A 13,293-nucleotide genomic window follows, 5' to 3' on the forward strand; every position below is an offset into this window, starting at 1 on the left:
GACTTTTACCTTGGAGAGGAACAAACTAAACGTTTCTGCATGGATTTTTCTAATGGTGAACACTCCCAAAGGTCATCTTTGCCAACAAGCCTCAATCATTGCATGGAATATGAGAAAATAGTTGTAGATTCAATCATCAAGCTTTAAAAGTATTAAGTATAAATATCCAACAACCACCCAAAAAAGGTCAACATAACTTCTTAGACCTTCCTTGTTTTTCACAATTTGTTAAAAAAGGTCAGAATAATTTGTTACGCCCTTCTTCTTTCTTACAATTTGTTAAGCCCACTTGAACCTCACACCTGGTTTAGTAAACACAAATAATTACACCTTCTGTAAGTTTGCATATGGATTGTGATAGGGGAATTTGAGATTGTTATTCTCAAGCATGTGCTCATTGGTCACCCTTTGCCCTTACCAAATTAGGCGGGAGCCCAAACATCATCTTCTCTAGAGAGGATTAAGAACTTAATCCATACCAAATAAGGTGGAAAGCGAAGTGTTGTTGCACAAAAAAGGGTGAAAAAAAGCAATATGCAAATCAGAGAGGTCTAGGACAGGTTTTTAGCTTTGATGTAGTAGACATGGAAGGAACTGAAACATGTGTTTCCTACTTCAATGATATTGTGGAAATACCTTACCCAAAGATCAAGGAAGGTGCAATGTACAAAATATCTGTATGAGATGTAAAGACAACAAATAGAACCTACAACAAATTGAATAGGAGTAAAAATTATAGTATTTGTGCAATCAAAAGTTGAATCATGCAAATACAACCATACCAATCCAAAGCATCAATTCAACTTCACACACATTGCTGTCATCTTGAATATGAGCAACACCACAAATGTTGACATAATTGGAATGTCACATTTGCAAGTCCTACATCAACCACAAGGAGACATAATAGTATGGAAGTCCCCCATAGTGTGATGCATCTCTTAGACAAGTCTGAAGCTACAATAAATGTCACCTTGTGGGGCCATCTAGCTAACAAAGAGGGCGACTTGATATATCAACAATTCAAAGAACACCATGAAGTGGTAGTGACAATCAAGAATGGTCGAATCAATGAATACAATGTTAAAGTATTCACCACATTGGCCTCTACCAACCTAATACTAGACCTAGATATTGAGAAGATAACCGAAATAAAGAGTTGATATATACAAACTCAAATAAACATAAAACTAAATATACCAGGTTGTAGCTCCATGACAAAAGGAAAAATGTGAATGTCAATCATAAATATCAAAGAAAAGATTCAGAAAATAACTATGCTGCTCTATTGCACATTGAATCCTACAACAATATCTATCAAAGAGGATGATCTATACTATCTAGCCTGCCCTAATAACTATAGAGGGAGGCAGTGCAAGAAACATGTCGTCGAAGAAAAAGAAGACAAATAAAAATGTATGAAGTGTGACTTACATCATAACACCTAAAATTATAGATACCTCATGCAAATCAAGTTGCAAGTTGCATTTGATGAAGTTGGCACATGGCTTGTGAGTATCTCTGCAAATGAACTGGGTACTATGGATCCAAACCTATATGACGAGAGAAACCCCCACGGAGTAATACAGAAAGTGCTAAATAAGTGTTATTTATTCAGCATAGTCTGTAAGAAAGAAACATATAATGACATGGACAAACTAAAAGTAATTATAGAGCATGCAAAACCAATAGACTTTGTTGTCATGAGTAACAACCTCCTTCAAAGGATTGAGAGAATGTGAGGATTGAAGGAATGTGTGATAGTAAAAATACATAAGGGTGATAAACTTTTGGCAATTAGATTTGGATGACTATCTTCTTACATGCAGATGGTTAGTGCTCCTAGCAATGATGTTTGAGGAGGATTGTTGTGGGTGTTATGTTCTTTCTTTGTAACTTGTAAAGCACCAAACTTTTTTATTGATTTAACCATATAATCTTTTCAACTCTTCTCCTGATATGAATACATATTCTCAAATAAGTTTCTCTTCTCTTTTTTAATTGTCAATTTGTAGAGAGTCAATATTACTCAAATATAGTTTTGATCTGATTTTTCCACAGTTGTTGGTTGTTTGTTGCAGACAAATTGAACCAAGCACAACCTACACTCCCATAACTTCAGACTTCTACCAGAAGTGCAAACACTTAAATACAAACATCATTTCCAAAGTAAAAGTAAATTACAATAAAGGAGAGAATCACACCTGTCATTGTCTTCTCTATGCACAGTCAAATTATAAATATCCAAAAAAAAACACTTATACAAACTTTACAATAATTGGGATAAATAGAGGTTGCATTCAAGACCTTAGTGCATAATTGAATTAGTATGGTAGAACTATATTTTTTTTAACTTTTTTATGTGATACTTCACATAAACTAAATCTTTGATATTAAATGACTGTCAAAATTTAGTTACTCTTTGTTGTAAACTATTTCTATTTGGTTCTAAGTTACTATTCCATGAGATGATTTCCAAATCTTACTTCTCCTATTTATACACGATACAAATAGGGAGGGGTGCTGAGTGTGGCTACCATGAAAGAGTAATTGTTTCTAAATCCTCCAATAAATGTGCCAGTGAAGATACACACTCAATAGAGTTAGCGTTATCAAGTAATGAGATTGAAGTTTCAACCATACATCCCTTAAAATGTTTTATTGGTCATGCCAGAGATAACATTGTTAAAGATTAATTAGCCTTTGTGAGTCACACTCTGTACATTTCCACTTGTCTTCCTTTTCTTGGACGAGGCATTTGTTGTTGTGCCTCCCTATATAGTTATTCGAGCATGCTAGATAGTATAGATCATCCTCTTTAATAGATATTGTTGTAGCCTTCAATGTGTAGTGGAGTGTTCGAGTTATGTTATGAACTCTTTCTCTAATATCTATGATTGACGTTCTCATTAAACCTTCCATCGTGGAGCTACAACCTAGTATGTTTGCTTGTATGTTTATCCCAGTTTGTCTATACCAACTCTTTATTTTGGTTGTCTCCTTAATGTCTGGGTCTAGTATTACGTTGGTAGAGGCCGATGTGGTGACTACTTTACCGTTGGACCATTCTTGACTGACACTACCACTTTCTGGCATTCTCTGAATCGTTGATATCTCTAACCATCCTCTTTATTAGCTAGCTAGCCCCACAAGGTGACATTAGTTGTAGCTTCAGTCTTGTTTAGGAGATGTATTGCATGACGAAAGAATTTTGTACTATTATGTCTTCTTATGGTTGATGTTAGACTTGTGAAGGTGACAATTCCAATTATGCCAACATTTGTGTTGTTGCTCATATTCAAGATGTCAATGATGGGTGTGAAGTTGAGTTGATGCTTTGGAATGGTATGGCCATCTTCGCATGATTCAACTTTTGATTGAACAAATAATATAATTTCTACTCCACTATTTAGTTTGTTATAGGTTCCATTTGTTGTCTTTACATCTCCTCCAGATATTGTATACATTGCACCTTCCTTGATCTTTGGGTAATGTATTTCCAAAGCATCATTGAAGAAGGTAAAACGTGTTTCAGTTCCTTCCATATCCACTATGTCAGAGCTAAATACCTATCCCGAACCTCTTTGATTTGCATATTGTCTTTTTAACCTTTTTTTGTGCAACAACACTTCACTCTCCACCTTGTTTGGTATAGATTTAAGTTCTTAATCCTAATAATAGCATTTGGTATCTCAATTGTTCTTGATAGGATGCATATACCAAAGTGAACTTGTTGGTGACTGGTTACACTTTGTGTGATTGGATGAGCTACCTTTGAGGGGCTAATGTTGCTTGTCTCTGTACAAGATATGTTGGAGTCCCGCCTCATTTGGTAAGGGCAAAAAGTGACTGATAAGTGCGTGCTTCACAACAACAATCTCAAATTCCCCTATTACAATCCACCTGCACAATTTTGGGCTCCTACCTCATTTGGTAAGGGCAAAAGGTGACTAGTGAGCGCGTGCTTGACAATAACAATCTCAAATTCCCCTATTACAATCTACCTACACAATTATAGAAGTTGTCATTATTTGTGTTTACTTAACCTGGCATGAGGCTTAAGTGGGCAAAACAAATTCTAAGAAACAAGGAGGGCCTAAGAATTTTTTTGGGTGGTTGTTGAATATGTATACTTTTTAAGTTTGATTGTTGAACCAACAACTATTTTCTCATCATCCACGTAATGAGTGTACCCTATTGACAAAGATGTCATTTGGGAGTGTTCATTGTTAGATAGGTCTATGCAGAAACGTTTGGTTTGTTCCTCTTTAAGGAAAAAGTCAAAGATCGCCACAACCTGCATTGTAGGTTCAGAGACTAGATCGTCCTTGTACATACACTTGATTGTATCTTTTGTCAAAGTTGTATCCATGATTAATGCAAATCTTGGACTCCTGCATAATGACTTTGTTATGAACTCGTATGGTGGTTCTAATACTTGTTTTCACTAACTTATATGCATTCAGCTTGCAACAAAGAATGCAATATATTGGCTTTGTTGCAACACACAAACAAAATGACTCTTACCTAGGAAAACAATTATGGCAGTTATAGTACCTGTTTTCATTAATAGGTTATAAGCATTCGGCTTGAAACAAAGGATGCATTATATCAGCAAATGCTGAAAAATTGATATAGATAGCATTTTTTAGAATTGGTCACATCTGCTCACTTTGTATTTGTCATTTGTTATTCGAGATAGCAATCTTAACACCATACAATATAAGCCTTGTTGCAATACACACATTGGCGGAGACAGTTTAAAAAACGACTATTGTATGAGCAAACAATTATGCAGATTTTAATAATTTTTTCATTAATAGGTTATAAGCCTTTGACCTGGAGTGACCTGGAGTAAAAGGGTATGGAATATATATATATATATATATATATATATATATATATATATATATATAGCATTTTGTGTAATTGGTCACATCTGTGCACCTTTTTTGGGCATTCATTATTCAAGATAGCAATCTGTGACCTGGAGTAAAAGGATATTGGAAAATAAATATATATAGCATTTTCTGTAATTGGTCACATCTGCGCACCTTTTTTTGGCATTCATTAATCATGATAGCAATCTTAATACAATACATATTTAGTTGTTTCAGAAAATTTATAAAAAAAAAAAATATATATATATATATATATATATATATATATATATATATATATATATATATATATATATATATATATATATATATGCATCAGCTTTATTTACAATTCCATTACAATCTATAGGCAGCATCTAAATAGTGTTCAAGCCCATTAAAAAAACTAATTGATTTCTAGATACTATGGAGAGCCGCATGCAATATAGTAGGGCAAAGCTTCAAGCAAAACGGATGTATATTGCAACATATTATACAGTGGTAGAAGTGTTATAATCCTTCAAACACGTTGTACATCCCATTGACTATATGCATTGTATTCTGCACTCTTTGCATATCATCACTGTCAACTCTTCCTACATGGTGGCATACCTGTCTCAAGTTCTTAGACTGCAGCATGGCAATGTGAAATAAAAGTTTTAATAACAAATTAAGGTTCATTATGTCCTGTCCAAGCCAATTGGTGTGTTTCAGATTCTGGGATATTATTGCTTGTGGGATTTCTTTAAGTGATTCCACTGGTTAGCTCCATATCTTGATGGTAACATCAGCACATACACACATCAAGTGTTTGCTAATTTTATATTGCAAATGTAGAATGCATGTTACAAAATGATATATCATGTCACTGTTGCAAATGTGATGTATATTGGATAGTAAATTCTAGCAGTAAACCAATATAGCAGTGGAATAACAATGATGAAACATTCACAGCAAAGCAACATCTGAGGATGTATTTTCAAGTTGAAGTTTGAATGTTGCTAGACAACTTGATTTTATGTGAATCATTATTTGTAGGATTTGTTTGTACAAATATCTACCAAAGATATCAGGGTGGTATCTGGTTTAAGGGACCTTAAGCAGAAGCAGACGGTAAAGCATGTTATTTATGGTTGAGAGTGCACAACTGTTTCTTGAAGTTTACTACAGTTTATTGCTTAAGAGCTCTATTGGCAAGGATAATCAGCAATCCCAATTAGTGCTGGCTACCAATCCACAGAAGAAGGCAGCAATGCAAATAGTTAGAACAGCACAGAAGTAAATAGCTAAAGGGGAACAAAACAATGTTAAGTCTAGCCTTGAATTAAAAGCAGGTGCAATTTTCCATGGAGGCCTAAGTGCATCATCATTAATGGGAAGCTCTGGTGTATGTAAAATAAATGTATCTGAGATTTGATCAAAAAGTGTTGTTTTCAAGAGCAGTCAACTATGTTGATTGAGCCATATTTTAGTGATATCATGTACAAGCTGGTGGTGAATGTAAAATACATGTATCTGAGATTTGATCAAAAGGTATTGTTTTCGAGAGCAGTCAACTATGTTGATTGAGCCATATTTTAGTGATATCATGTACAAGCTGGTGCTTACTGATTCGCCCATCAAAAACTAAATACAACTTAACAATAATACGATAATTGAAATATAAGAGTTCAATATAAGTATCCAACTCCTTTCGTATACATGCTAAATAAATGCATAAAGCGTAGACCAGTCGAGCATTAAAAAGTATGGCTTACAGCACAAGGACTGATTTCCATTGGGATTAAATCTCATTACAATTAGATGTTCAGATAATGCTTTTGGCTTTATATCAATAAATTGTAAAAATGCAGATTCAATTAATACAGCAAATATGTCCATCCAATTATATAGTTGCATCAACTTTAATTATAAGCAAGGCTGAAATGTCATCTTTAACATGACTTCAAAATTCTCATAAACATACTAAAGAGATTTGGCTTATCGATTGCATTTAAGATATGAAATGAAATCATAAAGGGACCCTAAATTTATGCTCATTCATTATAAAAGGTTCAACTGAAGATATGATAATATTGATCCCCAAGTTGGCATCGAAAACCAAAGATTGTTGATTTATGGGGCTTTGTAAACATGGCAAGCAGAAAAACATAAATTCCATCTTTTGTTTATCTCACCTCACTTGGTTTTCTTAAAATTCATGAGGAAAGATTTTCTTTCTTTTGTATCTCCCTTTTCATTTTTCTCTTCTTATTACAAGTTGTCATGTACAATAAATGCATCATTTTGGGGGTCCCAAAACCCTTCCTCAAGAGACCATTTAGAATTGATTTCTTGCACAGGTTTCTTGTTGCTTTTAAAAAGAACTTTTTACATGGAAGATTCTGTTTTGCATGTGCAACATTAAATTTTGGCAAAGGCAAGAGAGAATCTTCCTCTACGTGAATTTTTTCAGGCTTCCCTGTTGTCATACGAGCATTATGCTTTTGTCTTGACACCAGTTTGGAATGTGAAGTACTTGTTTCAATCATATCTCCAGACAAAACTATATGAGCTTCGTTTGCAGAACTATCCTGGTGCTCAAGCTTAACAGATTGTCGTACAAACAATGCAATAAAGAATCCTTCCATATCCCCAGTTCCCTCTGTTCTTAGGAGGTGTTTAGCTGCAATTCATTACACAATCAATTAGAAATAGAGTTTAAAGCACAATGGTAAAACAAAATAAACAACCCAAATGACCACCTTCTTCAAAAACTGGAAGACCTCTGTGTGCCCATTCAGGAAATGGTGTTTCCAAGTGAAAATTGAAAGCATAAGCATGGGGAAGAACAGAACTAATAACATCCTCATTCTCTATCTGATGAATGGAGCACGTACTATAAACAACTCTTTCAACACTTGGAACTGTAAACAAGAGCACATTAACCTTTTAGAATCAACAAGATAATCCTTGATGGGAACAAAAAGTAAGAAATGTCAGAAACAAGGCTATTGACTACTATGCATTAGTACCTTGCAAGAACACGCTATTTGGATATTCTATATTTGTAAAACCCAAATCTTTTGATTATAACATGTGTGGTCTGATTAGCAGGGAAGTGAAGGCAGCCTATTAACAAATAACATTGATATGCTACAGATAATCTGATCAAACTGCTCTTTATGAGTTTTTGTCATTTGGCCAAAAGCCTAAAGTATTGCAAGTTCACAAAAAGAAACTAAAGCTTATGCATTCGCCACTAACAAGATTACTAATGCAAGGTTGTTGTGTAATACATAGTCAGACCTGATCCACAAATGCAGAACTTTGAGCCAAAAAACTTTCAGCATAGGAAACATGCACTTGTGATTTATTACGAATGCTAAAAATCTTTTAATTAGCATTTTTTGAAATAAACTAATACCAAGTAGGTAAAATGCACACTCCATTCTGCACAGAGCAGTGTCTGGTGAACTAAGATTGGACTCAAAGAGGAGAAAACATGATTCAAAGAAAGGAATTTTGTAATTTAAGAATATCAGAAATAAACAGAATAAGAATGGACTCGAACTGTAAAATAAACATATAAGCATAGCAGAAGAATAGAGAAATGGTTACAGTAAGATTCGACACTATGAAGAATGAATATTTTAGATTTCTACCCAGATGGAGTCATTGGCATGTACCCAAATGAATCCAATGAAAAGAGTTTAGGTTGCACGCATTTGTGTTCCATTGTTTCTTTACTCATCAATACTGTTTTTTTCTTACAAGCATCTATAACCATCAAACAATCAGAAGCCAAAACAACACATTTGGAATTCAAGGGAAGTCCCTTACAGTGGTTTCAGAGTAGTGCATCCTGCCAGCCTGAAGGGTTAACATTGAAGAAATCATTGCTAGAATTGAATTTGAGGTGTTGCAGTTGAACTTGGGTTGCTGCGGCAAGAAAAATAAAGAGTTCTGAGAAGATGTCAAAAGATATTTAGTACCTTAGTGAGCATCTAGGATGGTTAAAATCCATTTTAAAAAGAAATCAGAGACAAAGGAAAAGGACCTTTTTAGGGACAATATTCAAGAGTCCACGATTTTCTTGCCTTCATTATAAGAAGAAATACATGTGTTTGATGTAAGATTGATTTAAAGTGATCATTTAAACAGCGAAGTTGAGGATGAAACTAATTATCCATGTATTTCTACCAGCATGGTTGATTACAGTACCACCCATCAGATTGGAAGGTCTAACACTGAAGTTGATGCCACATGTATCATCTTGTTGAACTTACGAATGTAACCATCAGCCTCCTACAATCTAAATCCCTCAAGCTCTGCTGTCTTAATCCCTCTCTTGGAAATCAAACGTGAACCTATGAAATTGTGAATAACCCCTGCCAAGATTCCACACATCCTAAAAGCACCTTCCTTTCTCATGCTAGAAAGGTATACCACCTTGAGGTTGGAATTGTCAATCACCTCATCACCATTTACTAAAGCCTAATGTATCCGTCCAGAAAAATCAGAACTCTCATTTTCAATATAAAATCACTCCATCATCTTATTTTTACCCTTACGCTTCATAGGGCAATCATGCTTTTCATCATAGGGCCCTCTACAATAGAAATATAATCTCCTCCATAAATCATTAAGAGTCTCCTGATCACAAACCCTTCTTTCTCAGCTTCCAAAAATGCAGATTAACGTTAATCAACTTGGTATACAACAGCACCAATTTAATTACAACTTGCATTCAAACCTGTGAGGCCTCACCCAGACCGTCATGGCATAGATGACACATTTGAATTGTGATACTTCTAGTTCAACATTTTGGTAACCTTTTGAGACTATAAGGTTTTATCATTCTAATATATGCATTTCGATGACCCGCACATTAGGACCTAATTTATTAGATTAATGATTTCCATTTCATGTTCTAAATCATTTCAATTAGAAAATTTGAGATTTGAAGAAATGGTATGGCTACTTGCTTTGTAGATATTTGGGATTTGGATATTCAAGACTTAGAAGGAAAATGTCTTATTTCAATAGTGTTTGTAATTATAAAATGTACTAAGGACCTAATTTTATGAAATAATCAAACATATTTTAAAACCATATTCTCCACTTAGGTTTATGTGTGTCTCATGAACATTTATCCTAATTGACTTATCTCCGAATAAATGTTTTGGGAAATGGCAATTGAATCCATACTATGATGATGAGATGCCATAATTGAAATTAGATCTTAGGTACTCTATAGTCATTTCTGGATACATTTGAGTTCATGAGGGAGTTTCCTTAGAAAGGTGTTGATTTATACCATTATGGAAGCTATGAATTAATTATATAAAGATGGTAACCAAATGCTAAAATTTTCCTAGATAATATTTAATTGTATGAATATGCATATGGGTACTTGGAAAAAAAAATAAATAGAAGGGATCATTACAAATTGTATATGGAAATTTCATTAGACGAAGAAGTGTTTGCAAGGTAAGAATATTGGATGGTAATAAAATGCTAGTGTTTATTATTCAAAGTATATTGGAAACATAGGATGTAGTTCGTTCACTTGATAATTGAATTCGGACATATGTTGACATTATTATGTTACATCCTAGCTAGTTAAGTGTTTCTATGAGTTATACTCCTAACTCTATTATGCTTACCTCTCTATGATGATTGACTATTTTAAGTAATTTTTGTGAAGGATAATTGATCTAAGAGGATAAAATGTGGCACAAGGCCCCACTTTGATTCCATAATAACACTTGACACACTTTTATATCAGGCTCGATTTGTTGATAAATCATATTGATGACTAATGAATTTGACTACTATGATAGGAATGGATATTATAGGATGTAATATTTTTACATGTTGATTTATGATTTAAATGCAGATAAATAATAATTTGTTAATTATGACTTAATGTAATATGAAGATAAATGTTAATCCGATCATGATGATTTAATGTGATATGTAGATAGGGGTTAATTTGACGGCTTATGTTATGAAGATTTGTGATTCTAACATCTTGGATGATTTAAATGGGAATAAATAGGAAAATTTACTTGAATTATGGTTATCACTATACGCATATACGTTATACATGTTATATGAATCCTTGGACTACTGATGCTCGAGTTTATTGTGCAGGAAGTGGAACCATGGAAATTCTTGGGGGAAACAAGTTCCAAACCCTGTGAACACAGTTTAACCAAGGCGAACCTTTGAAAGGTTCAAAAGCCTCATTCTAAAAGTAATATTCTTTGTAATTATATGGTTGCTTGCTTGCTTGTGAATATGTTTAATCATAACCTGGGTGCATTAAAGGCATGGCAAGGAAAATGTAATGTATTTTTATGTGTGTCACTTGACACTTGTATAGTCTATGTGTTGATGACATGTCACCTATAGTGTTGATCACAAGGTTACTCAATCTTGGTTCTGTTCCTTCTTTCCAAATTAATGGTTAAGTACACCCATTTGGGAGAGAGTGTTAGGATGGGTCACCATCATAGGAAATTCGAATTTGGATTTGCCTAGGGTTTCAAGGGGTCATTGGGAGGTCCCAAAGTGCCTTTTTTGTTGAAATAAGCTAACCATGTGATAGTATATCAAGTTAGGGACCTAATTTTGATCATGTGAGTGACTAGACAACCTAGGGGGCCCCTTTACCCATGCATTCTTCCACCAATTCGAAAATGGACTTGTCACATGTGTTTCCTTACATGTTTCCACTAAGTCAAATATAGCAAAATCACAGGAGACAAGTTTGTAAGGGGGGGATGGCTTAGTGTTTTTGCTAAAAATAGTTAGTGTGGAGGCCTTATTAGAGGGTCTTGGACAAACTAGTGGGTTGTTCACCCACTCTCTAATTTTAGAGACAACTAGACTTTGGAAGGAAGAAGGGAGCTCTACTACAACTATCTTTACCTTAGCTTGGACCAAGGTTAGTGTTCCAAATCCATGTTTCATTCTCATTTTTGAGTATTGTAAAAGTAGATCTGCAAGTATGAGGAATGTGTCAAGGGAGTATGCATTATAGTGGGAGTCTTGCATCTTGGATCGATGTTGTGTTGTGGATTGTGAGAATATGTAGTGTTCTTGTTGCATTATGGATTTTGATATTTTGATGTGGCATTGTGAGAATGTGATGTGATCTTGGAGATTTCTTCTTGGTTTTTGCTTGCTTGTTTCTTCTCTTTTATTTCTTGATTGAATGTAAATGTTGAATGTGCTTATGGGTGTGAAGGCTTCACTCACCCTTGGGAGGGCAGAGAAGCCTTGGGTGAAGGGCACAAGTTGGGCTTGACATTGCAGGTGAGAAAGAAATCTTTTTCTTTTACCTCATGATGAGGTTTGTTATTATCGTGGAGCATGGGCTCCATCATGGCCATGAATCTTGTTGTTGGGAGGTATAAGGAGGTTTGGTGGATGAGGAGAAGATGGTTGTTTTGAAGGCCTTGAGAGGCAATGCAGTGGCAATATGTTGTTTATGTTGTGGTGGCCTTGAGAGGCAAAATGCATTGGCAATATGATATTTATGTTGTTAGAATTTCTCCTCCTTGAAGAGCCCACCTTCACCCAACATTTTATGATTCCAATGGTGAATCATTGTGCAAGCCATGGAAGGGTGTTGATTGTGTTTATGCTGTGTATTCATGCAAAATTTTGTGATGTATGTGTGTAACCTGTTTGGTCCTTGTTTCCCCTGCTCGGTGGGTGGTCTCCTTGAGGCCTAGGTTGGGAGGTGAGCCTCCATGGTTCCTATGTGTGTGTGTGTCATGTGCAGGTTTTGTGAATATGGACTCGTTGAAGATACTAGGGTCTTCCCTTGACATAGTTGTAGAATCAAGTGTTGGATGAGCTTCCTCCCTTTTTTGTGTCATTTTGTTATGAGGGTCAAACCCTCACCCTTATGCTCTCTGAAATGTAAAAGGGAATGTGGAGTTGTAAAATATGGGCTGTGTTATGCATGTAGCTGACACTGTGAAATAAAGAATGTAGTATCTTCATTTTGTATAAGGAGAAAGAAATGGTTCATGTATGTAATATACATCATTCTTTTGAAAATTCATATTGTAGATAACTCGTGTACATAAGTAGATCCATGAAATTTAATGCATAGTAAAGTTGTGAAATCTTCATGTAAGAGAGAGTCAATGAAATACTTGTTAAAATACGATGAGTGAGATCATTGTAATGTTTAGATTTTGTGTTTAATGTTATGAGAATGAGGGTTCCATTATTGCATTTGTCCATATGTATGCTTGAAAAAAAAAATTGGTTCATTTTGTTTCAATGAGAAGGAATTTAATGTATGATTTTAACTCATTCCCTAGAGAACCTTAAAATTTGGGTTTGTGCATCCAAGTCATATAATACCAACGCATAGCATCACTAACCTATCATTTAAGAAACTCTCTAA

The 13,293-nt window shown here is 34.7% G+C and overlaps 1 protein-coding gene across 5 annotated transcripts in view; it reads right to left on the reverse strand.

Moving 5' to 3' along the window:
* Positions 1-6,886: 6,886 nt before the first annotated feature.
* LOC149552426 (S-adenosyl-L-methionine-dependent methyltransferases superfamily protein) overlaps positions 6,887-13,293 on the reverse strand; it is a 323,723-nt gene continuing 317,316 nt past the window's right edge. For 4 of the 5 annotated variants that reach the window (XM_089787984.1, XM_089787982.1, XM_089787983.1 and 1 more), the window contains 2 exons: positions 7,625-7,786; positions 6,887-7,545 (listed from right to left, as the gene is read on the reverse strand). In XM_089787984.1, coding sequence (XP_089644110.1) covers positions 7,079-7,545; positions 7,625-7,786 — 629 coding nt within the window. In that variant the 3' untranslated portion in view covers positions 6,887-7,078. Of the gene's footprint in view, positions 7,546-7,624; positions 7,787-8,702; positions 8,802-13,293 lie in introns of those variants that run through there. The other variant, XM_089787985.1, reaches the window with a different exon arrangement.

Source organism: Cupressus sempervirens, chromosome 6 (assembly GCF_028749045.1).
Source record: "Cupressus sempervirens isolate cs-2001-9-10 chromosome 6, ASM2874904v1, whole genome shotgun sequence".
In the NCBI taxonomy this organism is placed as follows: Eukaryota; Viridiplantae; Streptophyta; class Pinopsida; order Cupressales; family Cupressaceae; genus Cupressus; species Cupressus sempervirens.